At 45.7% G+C, this 16,478-nt stretch overlaps 1 protein-coding gene across 3 annotated transcripts in view; it reads right to left on the reverse strand.

Annotated features, from left to right (window-relative positions):
- Positions 1-1,497: 1,497 nt before the first annotated feature.
- The window catches only part of CAPN6 (calpain 6), an 83,897-nt gene continuing 68,916 nt past the window's right edge, over positions 1,498-16,478 (reverse strand). For 2 of the 3 annotated variants that reach the window (XM_045030469.1, XM_045030470.1), the window contains exons 12-13: positions 7,111-7,247; positions 1,499-5,328 (exon numbers count right to left, since the gene is read on the reverse strand). In XM_045030469.1, the coding sequence (XP_044886404.1) occupies positions 5,146-5,328; positions 7,111-7,247 (320 nt within the window). In that variant the 3' untranslated portion in view covers positions 1,499-5,145. Of the gene's footprint in view, positions 5,329-7,110; positions 7,248-16,478 lie in introns of all 3 variants that reach the window. The other variant, XM_045030471.1, reaches the window with a different exon arrangement.

Here is a 16,478-nt window from a genome sequence, read left to right on the forward strand (position 1 = left end):
TCTCAAAGCACTTTACAAAGGAGCTGAGGCACATTATCCCCATTTTACAGGTGGTAAAACTGAGGCACAGAGCTGTGAAATGACTTGCCCAAGGTTATCCAGCAGGCCAGTGGCAAAGCCAGTAATAGACTCCCCGGCTTCTGAGGCCCAAGACAGTGCACTATCCCTTGGGCAACACTGGCTAGTTGTGGGAAGCCATAGGACAGGGATTGGCAACCTTTGGTAAGCACCTGGCGGGCCAGGCCAGTTTGTTTACCTGTTGTGTCTGCAAATTCAGCTGATCACAGTTCCCACTGGCCCCAGTTTGCTGTTCCAGGCCAATGGCGGCTGCGGGAAGAGGCGGCCAGCACATCCCTTGGCCTGCACCACTTCCCACAGCCCCCATTGGCCTGGAGTGGCAAACCGTGGCCAGTGGGAGCTGCGATCGGCCGAACCTGCAGATGTGGCAGGTAAACAAACTGGCCCAGCCCACCAGCAGATTTCCCTGACAGGCCATGTGCCAAAAGTTGCCGATCCCTGCCATAAAATATCATCAATGGGCAAATTCAGTGGGCATGCAGTAGGATTGGGCCTTAATAATGCAGCTGCTGCCTGCCTTTTCAGTAAAGCAATTTAATACCTTTGATCAAGCTGCAGCTTCCTCACTCTGCCAGTAGACGTTGCTTTGCTACAAAGCTGAGCCCACAAAGTGGCAGAGGTGGGAAAGGAGAAGAGAGACAGCCTAGACTTAGCCACGTGCCCGGAGAAAGGTGATGCAGTCCTATAGTATGAGGGTGCGTACTGGACTGCAGGGACTACTGGCTTGAGCATGGGGCAGGGAAGCAGGAGCCCAAATTCCTGTTCTGCCACTTAGGTACTGTGTGACCTTGTGCAAGTCACATGGGCCAGCTGGGCCTCCGCTGTACAATGGAGAGAACAAGCTTTACCAACTTGTGCCAAGTGCTTTGAGAGCCTCTAATGAAAGGCTCCATAAAAGTGGAAATTGTCATTGTGGACACTTATCCCATCCACCCCAAACAGCCCTTTGCCAAAATGGGATGGGCACAAGTCAGAGAGGGCTGGAGTTTATTTCCCCCCCGAGCTCTGCTTTCTTCAGGAGCTTCATTTCCCACATGCCCTAGTGCAGGCTGGAGCTCCAGCTTATGCACACTTGGGCTTCTGCTGTATTCAACACAGATCAGACCTTTTTTCAGTTATAACCTGCTCACAAGGGTCTCTTGTTGCCCCTGAAATGGACTGTGCTGCTGAGCCCACAGACCTGGCAACAGTCTGACACAGTGCCAAGTTTCTTTTTGCAAATTCTTTTTTAAATTGCTTTTTCTTTCCATGGATGCAGAACTGGCACTAGCTGGAGGCACATATGTGTGTGTTGTATCATTTCTAGTGGATATTTGCTAGCTAGGCTGCTAAGGCAATTGTCTTTCCTAGAAGACAGAGAACCCTCTGGGGTGATGGCATCGCGGATTGGGGCAGATGTTCCTGTAATGGACAAAGTCAAGTGTGGAAAACGTTTCCTTTCCGAAGTCCAGTTTACCATAAGGCAAGACGAAGGTTGCCTTTGCTGGCTCCAGTTAGAATGACATTGAGAACATAGTACCAATAAAGATAAAAATGTTTATTTTACATCATGTGATTGTATTTCGAAGACACAGAAGTGCCATTTCTGCAAAATGCTCTTTGAGCATGAAAAACAGCAGTGCAAGAGTTGAACGTTTCTTCCAGCAGGGATAATCCCAACTGAGAACTTGGCACAATGGTGATATGTACAATTGATCATGCTGATCTCATTTAAACACCCACCTTTTCAAAAGTGGCCTCTAATTTGGGGTGCTGGGCAAATTTTGGGTCCCACTGGAGTTGCTCAGCACCTCTGAAAAATTAGGTTCATAGTGGTCTAGGACCTGCTTCAAAGCCAACTGAAATCAGTGGGTCTCTTTACATTGACTTCAGTGGGCTTGGGTTCAGGCCTTTAGTGAGCAGAAAGGCTACAGGAAGCTGCATCTGAGAATCTAGCTTTGATTTGGTCAGGTGCAAGTCACCGGCCAGAGCATCAGTATTGGAGGGAACAGCTGTGTTGGAAAGGCTTCGTACCAGCATTTTCCCCAGGAGTTATGAGGAAAAGCAAATATGTTAGAAGAACAGAGATGTAATGATCCCGAGACTACCAGGTGGGAAGTATTTATAAACACGAGAACAAGAGGGTGATGAGTAATGACAGGGAAGCAGATTTAAAACAGATGAAAGGAATATATCTTAACCTAATATGTAGTTAGCTTGGGGAACTCGCTACCACAGCATATTACTGAGCAACCAGCTTTAGTTTCAAACACTTCCCCATAAATAAGAACAGCAATTGATGCTGCACCAGGAAAGTAAAGTCACGAGGACATTCAGTTCTCATGCTTCATGGAACAAGCCGTTCTCTGGCTGGGGTCTGGGAGAAACCTCCAGTGGCATGGGAGGAAATCACAGGGGAAATCGGGGGAGGAGGAAGGAACGGTGAAGCTACACACAATACTTTCTAGCACAGTAAACTACACTAGAGAGCACCATAAATGTCATGCTAGAAAATGTAGGAGGCTGTCTTAGGCCAGGCCTTCAGCTGATGTCAATCAATGCATCTACATTGAAGCCAATGATGCTATGCTGACTGAGGATCGGGCCCATTTTCTCCAAGGGGCTGGGAGCTTGAGGTCACACTATTTAAGAGGGAATGAAGACTACTTGGAAGATTTGTCAAAGCTTTGAACGGGATTCAGCCACAAGACACATAGACGGGTATCGAATGGCTAATCCCCACCGCCCCTATTGCCCAGGAGGGGAGACAGGACAGTGCTAGTAGTGAGGATATATTCATAGCAAGAATATGTGTGCACTCAGATGCAATGAAAGGGGAAAGACATGATTTAAGCAGCAGCGCCTGGAAACTGGTGGCACTGAATGCTGTAACAGATCCAGTGCATTGAATCCTGGGAGGGCACCATTATCTTCTACAAGTCAAATTAGAAAAAATGAGACTCATCTACACGCTGGCTGTACTCCACTGACCTGGTGAGACTATTTGGATAGGACAGCATGGTTGATCCTCTGCTCTCTTTCTGTACTTACCTAATTATAGTATACAGGATGGCCTGATTCTCCTGTTGCTTACACTAGTGTAGATCAAGAGTAAACTCCACTGAAGCCAGTAGAGTTACAATGGTATAAGATAGCGGGTAAGAAGAATCAGGCCCAACATAGGCAAGCAGTTCCTAATGCAGAGTCAGGATACTGTGTAGTGTCTGCACGGTGGCTCCCTATCACTGATGCTCGTCAGGGCCTGAGCTATATGGGAAAGTTTAACTTTAGACGTGCAATCAAAACAAAAGCTAAAAACACCAAATTACAGACAATAGAAATATCCAGGCATGCAGGTCTGAGCTGACACATGCAGTCACCGTGCAAAACAGCTTAGGCACAACATTTATTGCCTAAGATGGATGTAAATATTTCACACACAAAACCAAAGTGATGGTTGCCAACTGGCTCAGTAGCATTCGTGTGTTTCCATACCTACTTCAGCACACCAGTGAAATGATGGTCACACAGCAGCGGTGGGTCTAAAACGCATGAACAAATGTTCAGAATGTTTTGCAAAAAAACAGTCATGTAATTTTGTTCTGGACCATCTTGCAAGCTATTAAATTCCACAAGAATGCCTGGTTTAGCCTCCAGCTGAGTGCAAAATTCAAATTTTCTGAAAATGCAACCTGAAACTTTGAGCTTCATGCTCAAGCTCAGTATTTGCAACAGCAATAAAAGTCGTCGAAGGTTGAGGGTTGGGATTTCATTGTGAAATTACTCTACACCTGGAATTGCTACAGTTTGACAATATGGCTTGATTCTGCTCTGGGGAACCCCACCATTGTGCTGTATGCACAGGTTGAAAGGAACCATGTACCTTGGGTTGCTCTGTAGGAAAACTTAGTCAGTGCCTGCCCTGCATTATATTTGGTTGACACAAGGATTTACTAGTGCTCAGTGTATTCAAAACTCAGGGGAATGCAATCAAGTAACCAACCCCCAAAGACTTTGCCTTTCATTCATATCCCTCTCAGCAGCTGGGAGGATTGTGTCCTCCTCAATTCAATTTGTCGTCATGCACATCCTCATTTGTGTGGGTGACGTGAATTGCATGTTTAATAACAATGATATTCCTCTCTTAAAGCGTCTCATTTATTAGAGCACTGCTGCTCTGCAAACAGGATCTCATTACTAAAAGTTTGTACTAGATCCAAGCCACTGCTGAATTTCCAGGTGTCTTCCTGCGGTCAGAAACCTGCCCTTGTGAGCTCAGCTGGCTCAGGAAAAGGGAATATGGGGTCTAATCCAGCAGCCCTTATGCAGGCAAAACTCCCATTGGCTACAATGCCTGAGTAAGGACTGCAGGATTTGGGTCTATCATTTTAACATTGGGATTTTTTTCCCCACCAGGTTCCCACTCCTATGCATTTTGAATGACTGCTCCAATTGTTCTAGCAATGATGTTTCAGCTGAGGCATAGTCACGTATGATTAGTAGTAATAATAGTGCTGTTAATACAAATTATTGTAGGATTAAATGAAAATAACTCATTTCAACCAACCACAGCCCAGACAAATCCCTCACAAACAACAGGGTGCTGGGTAAATATTTCAAAGGCTGGGCATGGATTTAGTCATGGGCCAGCTCCTGCACTCCATCCCCCACACCTGTGCACCATGGACATTAGCACCTTTCCTGCCTGGCACTGCTCCTGTCGCCCTGAAATAGACAACAACAAAAATACTGCGCTGTAGGATTGTGCGCCTCAATCTACTGCAATGTCACCCCCAGCTGGAACGGATGGGGAGGTGGCTGTTTGGCAGCGAGTGTTGTCACTGAATTTTAGAGTGGCCCATCTCCTGCCATAGTTGCTGCATTATATATTTTTTCCTTTAAAAAACAAAACAAACAAACCAACAAAAACCACCTCACCCCTCCCCTGCACACATCCCCCCCATGGTCAGACTGAGCAAGAGAAGGCTTTCTGGAAACCTTTGCTCCCGAGTCGTTCACACTGAAAGCACAGACAAGCGCTCTTGCTGCGAGGCGACAGCTTTGTCTGGGTCTGCGCGGCTCTGGTATTCATAGCTCCATGAGGTCATCACTGGAAACAACCTTGACGGTGATGTGACCTGGCATTTCGTCTGCGTCTCGGCCACCTTTCCCCCGGAGCTGGAGAGTCTGCGGTTCTCTGGGGTCACCGGGGAGTGCTGCCAGAAGCACTTGTCCAAGGAACTGGTCACACAAGACGTTGCTATTCCAGACCTAGACATACAATTACAAGGGAACAGAAATAACTGCAGCCCAGCCAGTGCTTCCCTGTCACACACCACTGAAAAGGGTCATTCCTGGTGGATAAGGGGCACTCACATTAACCTCCTGGAGCAGGAGTGGGGAATGAGTGGGGTCTAAATTTGGCTAATTACCTAGAACCTGAAGGCTGTTCCTGACTTGCCTAGTCATTTACAGAAACTGTTAAAATAAAGAGATGAAAACACAACCCCCAGCATTTTGCTTGGCCTCCTATGTAACCTAGAAAAGGAAAAGAAAGTGCCTGTTTGGGTTCATCACCAATCCAGACCTGCATCTAATCAGCTTGTCGTCTCTTCTCTACAGCCCAGTCCTGGCTCCAGGCCACTTGCATTTTACTCAGCTACCTATGGCCACAAGGGCTGTTCCTGCCAGGGAGTCTTGTCCAGTCTCCTTTGGCCTAGCCACACCTCCTCCGCCAGAGGAGGAGGCACCTCTATGCAGCTCTGCCGCCACCATATGGGGGAATCCTCCATTGCCAATGTAAGTGCTTTTAAGGCTGGTTTGTGTTGCCACAGTGGCACATGGCAGTCTTCACTGGGCCATGCATCTGGCTCGGCCTGTGAAGCAGTGTAATTCTGAATGTTTTTCTCTATTTTTGCCTCAGTCAACCTGGAAAAGTGGGAGTTTGTGTGGAGTGTCATGGAGGTGCTGGGGGCTGTGTTAGCCTGATCCCCAGAAGGCTTACCATTCTGTTAGTGACTTGTCCCCAGGATAAATCCTGCCCATACTGATTGGGAAACAGAGACCCCTTCCATCAGCTGTGTTATTAGGTTATATTCATACCCGGACTATATTCTGAGGGCTGTGAGATACCTGCTTTCTCAGCCTCCTTTTGCTCCTCGTGGACTGAGCAGATCCCTTTCAGCTCAGAGGAGAATTGTGCCAGTGGAATTCTAGGTATAGTGTAGTGAACAGTCAGAAATGTTCACAGTTTGTAAACTGCTCTTACAGAACTACGAGGCTAGCTTCCCCCTCTGGCATTCCTTTCTAACAGCAGTGGATTGAGTTATGGATTATTCTTAAAATCCTATAGAAGCACTGAACCAACCAAGGAGGAGGAAAAGACTTCAAGTTTTTTCCATTCTTATGGTACTAGGCAACTGTCAATTGTAACAGATTTCAGTGAGGGCATGCTCCCATAACTGCACTGCCATAGCCTCCTCTAAGCACTGATACTCCTCTTACTTAGAGGTTGACATGTGGTTTAACTGATACAGACCACACGTCTGAGAGTCAAGAGATTCTGTTCTTGGCTGTGCCATTAATTCAGTGAGTGACTTTGGGCAAATCCCTTCATTTTTCTATGCCGCAGTTCCCTCAGCTATAAAATAGGGATGAAGGAGTTTAACCACCTTTGTAAACTGCTTTGCAGTTTACAAATGAAGAGTGCTATGTAACGTCAGGGTATTATTAATGGTTACTATTTTGGGAGGTGGATATAAGAGAATCAATATAAATTGAATTGCTCCAGCCATTGGGCCGTTAAGGAGAAGCAGTAATTCTCGTATTCTTCTGCATCAGCAGCCCCAATTCTGGGTATTGATCTTGTGAAGGGGCAGTTAACATATGTCAGACCTTTAGCCCATCAGTGTCACGTTTGTTTAAACCCCACTGCTGCTTTGCATTGCTGAATAAACTGCACATGGACCTGGCTTTTTTCCCTGCTGTAGCATTCCTCTGGTTGCCTGTGGGAGCACGTACTTTGCTGCAAGGCGCTGGGATTTCCTTCCTTACCTGGACAATTATGGGATGCTTGATGTTCTTTCTGTAGAAAAGTGCTTGTGTGTCAAAAATGGCACTGACGGTGTCTTGCTGGACAGCAGAGCCAACTTTTTGATTCTCACACTTGATAATCAGGTAGGGATCTGCCCCTGAAACACAGTCAGCAGAGTTTATTAGTCCCACTGGACTAGCTGAGAAACTGATTCCGAGTCAGAAACACCAGAGAGAGTCGGAGGAACAAGTGCCAACTACTCATGGAGGCATCATTGATGGGACCAAGAAGAGGTGGCTGACTTGGAGTCAGGAGAGGGCAAGAGAGCACAGGTTTGCAAATTCCTGATCCTGCCCCTGGCTCACTGTAGGATGGTGAGAGAGTCATTTAGCTTCCCTGTGCTCCGCTGCGAAGGCTGGATCCCTCTAGTTAGGAATGTCTGGAAGAGGCAACTGCTGAGAAATTGTGCATCACTTAATTCATCTCTGTCAATAGCACCCAGGAATGTTGTATAACAGGGTAAGATGGGTGGAGGAAAGGGGCAGTACTTTTCCTAACTGGATGAGTACACGGCTCGATCTGAGTCTGGCCAGTGGTAACAGCTAATTCATGGTGGGCACAGATTGCAAGTGATCAGCATAGTCACTCCCATTCTTACCTTATATCATAATTTGCATAGCCATTCCCAGGCCAGTAATATGACAACTGTACAGTGAGTGACAGCAGTTAGCCCCTTGGCGGAAGGAGGGGCATGAAGATGAAAAGCAATAGGAGGAAAAAGTCACCCAAAGCTTCCCAAAGCATAACAAAGGTGTGCTCAAAAGTGCTGAGGGGAAGGTCAGAGTTGGCTCTTATAGTATATGAACCATCCTTAATAATCCGGGGCATGTGAAGGAGTCAGAAGAGCATCGGCAGTCCGAGTTCCTGTAGAGAGGCCAAGCCAGCTTGACCTTTACCTCTTGTCCAAGTACGAGTCCAGCCTTTCTGTTCAGCTGCTCTTTTATAAAAGAGTGGCAGCCATTTCTGACCCTAGCTCGAATACTATGGGTATAACATTATACCCACATATCCACCATCACCACCCTCCTCCCAGCACTGCCCCTCCAGCCCCGGGTCAATGCAGAAGACAAAGAGGGGAAGTGGTAGAGATTTGGGGTCCTTCTAAATGGAACGATACAAAACAAATGCACAGCGAGGAGAAAAGACAGAAGCTGAGGTTATTTTACACCTTCCGAAGTGACAGGCATAACTGGCTGATGATTTGTTTTATGCTCACAACCAACAATAGGCCTGTCTCAAAGAACAGCCTGTATTTAAAAGGCAGGACTGATGCTTTGAGAGACAAGCTGACAAAAAGGATTCCAGAGACTCAAGCAATGAGTCTTGTTACAGCCATGTGTGGTGACTAACCGCTCTCTGCTCAGTGTGGGAGACTGGGTCAGAGGAATTGGTGCAAAGTGGATGTAGGAGGAGGGAAATTAATGTTGCTGTCACTATCTCTGCCCTGCCCTATTCTGTTAGGAGTCAGGCACAGGTTGCATACAAAGAAAGCCACTATTACACATCCTTGTGCATTCCCTGCAGCTGGAAGCTGTTTGCCATGCTCATGCTTCTCTTCAACTAGCATCCTGGCAGCACATTTTAGGAATGTCCTGCCCCGTATCTCTGAATGTCCAGGAAAAGTCCCTCTCCCTTTGCCTTTTGCCAGAGATCAGATCATCATTTTTTATTCCCACTTTGGTTAACACAGTAACTGCAAAATGAATGTAACAGCCCAGTTATCATCAGAAATCCTAGGGAAGCTCAAAGTAAATCAAAGGTAAGCTGCATAAGATCAGGGCTAATCTGAGGTCTGGGTAACAGCCTCGCGAGAGGGGATACAGCCTTGTAGTTAGAGATGCATTAAAACAAGCGAGTACAATTCTCACATTATTAAAGGTCATTTGTGTTTCCAAAATCCAATGCTTGATCTCTTAACAATACCCCCTAGCTCTTATATAGTGCTGATAGTAGACCTCAAAGTGCTTTACAAAGGAGGTCATTAGCATTAACTCCACTTTAGCAATAGGGAAATGAGGTGTAGAGGGGGGAAGCAACCCACCCAATGACACCAAGCAGAGCAGTGGATAGAACCCACGCCCCTGAGTCCCAGTCCAGAGCTCTAGCCACTAGACCATACTGCCTTCACCTTTTGTTTTCTCCCTCCTCCCCACACCAGGGTCTGTTTGACAAACTCCCCCTCTCTAGCTTACTCCCGGCTTACACACCAGACCGTTTTTAAAGTAAAAGTGTGAGGCCCCTTGGCACCTCTCTAGATATTAAGACACAAAATTTGTGTGTATAAAAGTAGCCATCAAACTCCATATGAAAGCACCGAAATAGATGGTCAAGAGGTGCTAATTCCCACTAAAGACAATGAAAACCAGCCCTCGAAACCCCCCAGATCATTTTCATGTAGGTCCCTACACACAAAGTTAGAAGCCTAATGTTAAACATCCAAGTTGGAAAGAGCTGACCTACACCCTCTTTGGTATTAGGACCAGAGCTGGTCAAGAAACATTTCACGGGAACATGTCCATTTTTGACACCATTGTCTACAAGAAAGTGTCCAAACAAATCATTTAGATTCCCATTTTATTTTAATAATTTCAAAACATTTGGTTCTGATAAGGTAAAAACATTTCATTTAGACATCGTTTCAATTCTTTTTGTTTCTACTTTTATATTAAATATATAATATTAATGTAAATATAATTTTTCAACATGCAACGGAACTTCATTACTAGATGATATCTCAATTGGAATAACATCCATTTGCATGTTGACAGTTCTCTGCTCCAAAAGAGGTTGTTTGTGGTCTTTGGACAAAGAACCAGATGTAAAGGTGTAACTTCCTTGTAGCCACTAAATTTAAAGTGACTGTAGTTCCTTAATAACTGATATTACATATCATTTCTCTCAAGTGTATCTACTTGGTCACAAGGACAGACAACAACATCTCACACAAACAAACAAAGATAACAGCTAAGTGCTTCTGAAAGAGCAAGAACCATTGATATTTAAGAGAAAGGAATAGACTTGCCAGAGTACAGAATATGGGCTATCCATAGAATAGGACTGTTGCCCTGACAACACATAGCACTTACAGATTACTGCAGCAGGTAGCAATTTATTGGGTTTTTTTGGTAAACAATTATTTCTGTGTCACTGAGTGTGTTGATTTAGCCTTTGGGGCACATGCTTACAGTCTGTTACAAGTAACACAAGAGCCCACCCCTAGTCAAAGACATTTTGAAAACGGTTCTGAATAAAATGGGATCTTTTCACAAAATGGTGTCAACTACTGTGGCCTTAGGCAAATAGCAAAGCACAATGCTAGAGCAGATTGTTAATAGCAATGTGGCAAGCAACAGGCACAGAGAAGCAACAGAAAGGAGAGTACACAGAATTCTCATAGTTAACGGGCATATCTGTATTGCCGCAGAGAGCTGTTAACCCAGATGATTTAATTAATCAAAAGAAATAGAAAGGCTAACATTTTAATAAACTAATTAAACCTGCTCAGGAGTTGGTAGAAAGAAAGAAAGAAAGAAAGAAAGAAAGAAAGAAAGAAACATTCATTCATTCATTCATTCCTGGCTGGAATGCTGAACTTTCAGTTACTGTAAGAAAAATGGTACAATCTTCAGAAGAAACATGGCTCAAAAGAGATGTGATGCCTAAAGATCTGACAAAGATTTTCTTAGTGGCTTTAAAGGGCCTGATTCGCTATTGCCCAGCTATTTGTATGTTTACTCCTGTGCAAAGCGAGGCGTAACGGCTACTGAATCAGAACGGCGGCATTTCATACCCACGTTGTACAGGAATCAGTAACTACACAGGTGCCAGGTGGTAAAGAACCAGGCTCGCTAGTTTGGCAGTTCAGATCCCAACGTGACACCAGGACAGTAGCTCTATCACAGTCCCGTGGCTGTGAGACAGAGGGGACACGGCAATTTAAGGATAACACAGAGACAAAAACAAAGCCAAAATCGTGAGCGAGAGCCAAAAGCTAATAAGAATATAGCCCCAAGAAAAGTAGTGATCTAGATGACAGCTTTACTAAGCCACAGTGAGATCTGATCAGAGTTAGCCTGACGGTGCAGGCAGCCCATTGCTTTATGGATAATAACTGACTCTAGACAAGACCATTCACAATAAGTTGCTATTGTACAAGGCAAAGGCTTTCAAGATTATATGGAAAAAGTGTTCTTCAATTCAGATCTTGAGGTCCTTACTCAGCCTGTACTCAGTCCTTATTCAGCAAAACCTCCCTTGACTGAATAAAAACTGACCAAAGACGTCGAGACATGGCATTTTGTTATTAAACTAATGAAGTGTCCTGAAGATTACAGTTACTTGGATTGTAAGCAGTTTGCAGCAGGGGCCATTGTTTGGTTCTGTGTTTGTACAGCACCTAGCACAGTGGGGCCCTGATCTATAAGCGTGAGGGCTAGGCACTACTGCAAAATAAATAATAGAGGCGAGTGCTTATAGTAGTATTAGAAATTGGGCAGGAACACCAAGTTTTCGAGCTGGCTCCGAGCAGGGCCGGCTCTGGCTTTTTTGCCATCCCAAGCAAAAAAAAAAAAAGGGGGGGGGCGGAGCGGCAAAGCAGGAGGGGAAAACAAAACAAAACAAAAAAACCTGTGGTGCGGCCGGAGCAGCAAAGTCGGGGGGGACACCTGCAGCACGGCCGGAGCGGCAAAGAAAACAAAACAAAAAAACTTGTGGCATGGCCGGAGTGGCAAAGCAGGAGGGGAAAAAACCAACCAAACAAAAAACCCTACGGCACGGCTGGAGCAGCACGGGGGAGGGACCTGCAACACGTCCGGAGCGGCAAAGCAGGGAAAGAAAACAAAACAAAACAAAAAAACCTGGGGCATGGCCGGAGCGGCAAAGCAGGGGGGAGGGACCTGCAGCACGGCCGGAGTGGCAAATCAGGGGAAAAAAAACAAAAAACGGAGCGGCAAAGCAGGGGGAAAAAAAACAAAAAAAAAACCCTGCCGGGCAGCCGGAGCCAGGGTGCAGGGGGACTCCCTGTGCTGCAGACGTGCAGCAGAGTGCGTGTCCAGTCTAGCGGGGAGGGAGCGGGGGAGAGAGAGAGCAGGGAGGCGGCCAGGGCTTCAGCGGGGCACTTGTCCCGCGGTCCCGACCACTGCGCCGCCTGCCGGGAGGGCTCCGCGCCGCTCCAGTCGGCAGAGAGGGAAGAACAGGGGCTGCCCTGCCCAGTTTGCTGCAGGGCGCTCCCCCTCCTCCGCACTGTCGCCCCCTACAGGGCGGCCGGAGCGGCAAACCAAAAAAAAAACCAAAAAAACCCACACCAGCCGTTCTGCCCTAGGATTGGGCGAAATGCCGCCCCATAGAATATGCCGCCCCAAGCACCAGCTTGCTCAGCTGGTGCCTGGAGCCGGCCCTGGCTCCGAGTACAGCACTCGGAAATGTTTTCTCTCCCCCTTCACAGGATGTTTACAAGGTATTTCCTGCACCATCACTTTTCCTGCTTATCAAACAGCCATTAGTGACAAGTATTAAAATACCATTTTGGAAAGAGAGGGAGCAGTTAAAACAAAGTAAAAGAATTAAACATGGGAGTCCAACATGAAGTTACAGGGGCAACATTTTAGAAAACTTGGTGGAGGGCTATTTGGTCTTAGAGATTAGCTGTGATGAAAAGACTATGACAGACAGCAGCTGGGATGATTTTAAAATAGACTTGGAATGAAGAAAGAAAAGCCAAAGCAAACATCCCTTCTCCATCCCCTTGCAAGTCTGCCGCCATAATTGGCTTAATGGTAATTGGCTAAATCTCAGAATGAGTTCACTCATAACTGGATACTTCCAAGAAAAGCAGAAAATATGCTAATGTGTCTCTGACATCTGAGCGACCAGACTCATAGCTTAACCTTGTCAACAGCAAACAATCTATTAATTGGCCAGGACAGGTCATCTACAGTAGCAGCAAGCGGCGCCTTCAGAGCAAGTATTTTAAAAACAAACAAACCAACCAAACAACGTTCCGGTGGCAGGAAGCAACATTGTCACAATAACCAGAACAAGAGCCATGCTGCAGTGTGTGTTTGCCATGGACAGAGATCTCTTTGGCTCCAATTTTTGAGTAGTTTGGTCAGATATACGTCCATAGAACGGCTCTCAGATATTACAGATAGGCTTTAAGTGTATCCAAATCTAAACTTCCACCAGATTCAAGGCTCTTCAAATCAGACATTCCAGTTCAGGCCCTTCTGTATAGGATACTACTGTGTGGTAACCAGCCCCTTACTTGACTGCTTATCCCAGGTCACAATTTACAGATATCCGATGTGATAACATTACAGCAGAGACCGAGTCAGCAATTCAATGAGCTGGAAAGAACTACAGGATCCTGTCTGTGTACAAAAGGCTAAAAAAAAAAAAAATTCCCAATTATATTACCACTAAGTCCTGTCTCTTCTCTACCACAAGGGACAGGAGAGATGCCTTATACAGAACTGATCCTGCCAGTTCCACAACAGACAGTGTAGCTGATGGATGATGGAAGCTAAAGGCAAGAAGGGAGGAAGTTAGGTTTAGAAGTAGGAACTCTGCAAAGCAGAGTGGACGGATGTGGAAGGAATGAGGAGCTCACATCCGGAGTCAGAAAACATTCACATTTACACACACAAAATGTTGTTGGGGTAAAAGCAATCAAGAGGCTCATCTTGTAAGGCAAGGTCTCAATGAGCTTGCCACCAGGAAGCTAATCACTATGTGAGACTGAATTAACCTTAGACAACGTGTCTAGTGCTCTGGGCACAACAAGCTTTCTCTGAGCACCTCTTCATGTGGCACTTATTTTCCTTCCGAGCAAACATACTGAATGTACCTAACATGAGGGAAAACCCTCACTCATCAGTCCTGACTGGGTTTGCTGCCAGACTCCTTCCATGCGCCGCTGTTTTGATTAGACAGGAGGCTGGAGTGGGTCATGGCTTTTAAATGAGTTTTGACCTAGGAGCACTCAGGGGCCACTGGATAAAGCTGGTATTTGGGTACTTGCGCAAGGGACGTGGAATCCCGCATGGCACCCCACGCATGGGAAAGCTCTCACTGAGACCCACATAGTCCTTTCCTGGTGCTTTGAGATGAATGGGAGCTGGTCCCCAGTGTAATATCACCGCGTCTAAGCACAGCTCCTCAAAGCACACCAGCAATACTAGGCTGGGGTATCGGCTATGGACAGTGTCACAGCGAGAGCTGCATGTAAGGCTGGCAGAATCTGGCTCTGAAGGTTTTTGAAACCATCTTGTAGGTATTTCTATTAATCACTGGCTGCAAGTCCTCATTGTAAATGATAGACAGTATCACAGCTTCATTTCCAGAGCTGAAGCCAGCTTTTTGGCAGCAGTGGAAGTTTGTTTTAGTGATCTTGTCAGCACTGCAAGAGTGCTAGGGATTGTGAAGTGATAGAACCCAATTCTCTCTCCTGACTGTTTTCCTGCCGGGAATGTGGTAGGAAAATGCTTATGGAATTTTAAAGGACTAAGAAAAAAAGTCTAAAAACGGAAGTGTCATTTTTGAGGGGAAGAGCAAGAATGCCCTGCCTCTCTTGAAACCCCCCCCTCTGCCGGTCTCGCTCCCTTTGGTCTTGTCCATCCATCTGGTCTCTCCAAGAATGTGGAGCCATATTACGTGCACATCGGAAGTCTAATGACATATAACAGGATTGCAGCCCTGAAAGAAAACTGCCAAGAAAAATGAACTGAAGCAATTTCCTCCTTCCCATCCCCTGAAAAGACAACTGCAGTTAGCAAAAATGACCTGTACAGCGGAGACTGCAGTTAGTCCCTCAGAGGAATACTGATATTGGTTGCTATTTGGGAACTGAAGCAGCATTCTATCCAACAGTTTGGAGATTCTTAGCAACTGTTTCTTAAGAAGTTCATCCACAGGTCTCACTATAATTACTTCTCCATTATAAGGAGTTACAGCAACTCAGCTTCAGATTTCAAGCCAACCAAATCTGAAGCTCTCTCTGTAGCAAACACATCAGGGAAGCCGTTGTTTCTGAAGTCTTACTTGTTTCTTGTTCCAGGTTCACCCGGACTGTCTTTGTTCCCCCTCTTGCTTTCTCTTAACCAACTACTCTCTGCCAGTTGTCTCTGCCCACGACTATCCCTTTTGGTCATTGGAAGGCATAATAATGTAACTGTGGCAGACAGAGAGAGGATGTAAAAGACAGAGAGCAAAGGACAGTGATGAGGCAAGTCTTAATGAGCTGTCAGTGGCAGACACCAGAGAGGTTCTGGCCTCTCCGTTTCAAGACAGCTTTTCTCTTTGATAAACGCTGACACATAACTGGTGCTGTACAAGTCACTTAACCTCTCTGCTCGATTTACCAAGCCCCAAACAGTTGTAATAGAACAGTAATTACATCACAGTGATTAAGTTGTAATTGGCAAGACAGATACTGGAATACTGTAGAGAGTCCTGGTGTGCACATGGATATTAAAAAAATTGACCGTGCAGAAAAGAACTTCAAAAATGATTTGAGGGCTGGAGAAAGTGCCTTACAATGAGAGACTCAATCGGTTTAATTTATCAAAAGGAGATTGAGAGGTGACTTGATTACAATGTGTAAGTACCTCCATGGGGAGAAAATACTGGGTACTAAAGGGCTCTAATCTAGCAGGGAAAGGCATAACAAGAACCAATGGTTGGAAGCTGAAGCCAGACAAATTCAGATTGGAAATAAGTGAGGGTGAGTAATCACTGGAACAAGCTACCAAGGAAATGGTGGATTCTCCCTCTCTTCAACCCAAGACTGGATGCTCTTCTGGAAGATATGTTCTGTTACTGAACTCACTGCAGGGGTAAATGGGTGAAATGTAAGGGCCTATGAACAGGGAGTCAAACTAAATGATCTAATGGTCCCTCCTGGCCTTCAACTCTATGAATCTATGAAGTGTAAAGTACTTTTAAGTCCTTGGATGAAATGTGGTTAGATGTATATAGCATAATGGCCCTCATTACAGGGAGTTCCATCCAGCTGACTCACTGGCAATTTTCAATTTTCACAATAAGTAACCCCAAAGAGGAAATGATTGCTGTGAATTTCTGAATAATCCCCACTACATGCTCATCAAAAGTGACTGCCCATTATTCACCATCTGGGCCAGCATGTTTAACTCATAGCTCTTGTCGCTTTTTGATGCCTCCTTAACCCCAGCTCTCCTTTCGAAAGCCTGCTCCAATATCCCAGTGTTCCCTAAATGATCCTCCCTGCCTCTCCAGACACAAACAGCTAAGGCTTAAAAGTCACAAATTATTCTAATGAAGTGAACAATTTGCATCTCAAATGAGCATGGCC

This window comes from Mauremys mutica, chromosome 9, assembly GCF_020497125.1.
Source record: "Mauremys mutica isolate MM-2020 ecotype Southern chromosome 9, ASM2049712v1, whole genome shotgun sequence".
Lineage (NCBI taxonomy): Eukaryota > Metazoa > Chordata > Testudines > Geoemydidae > Mauremys > Mauremys mutica.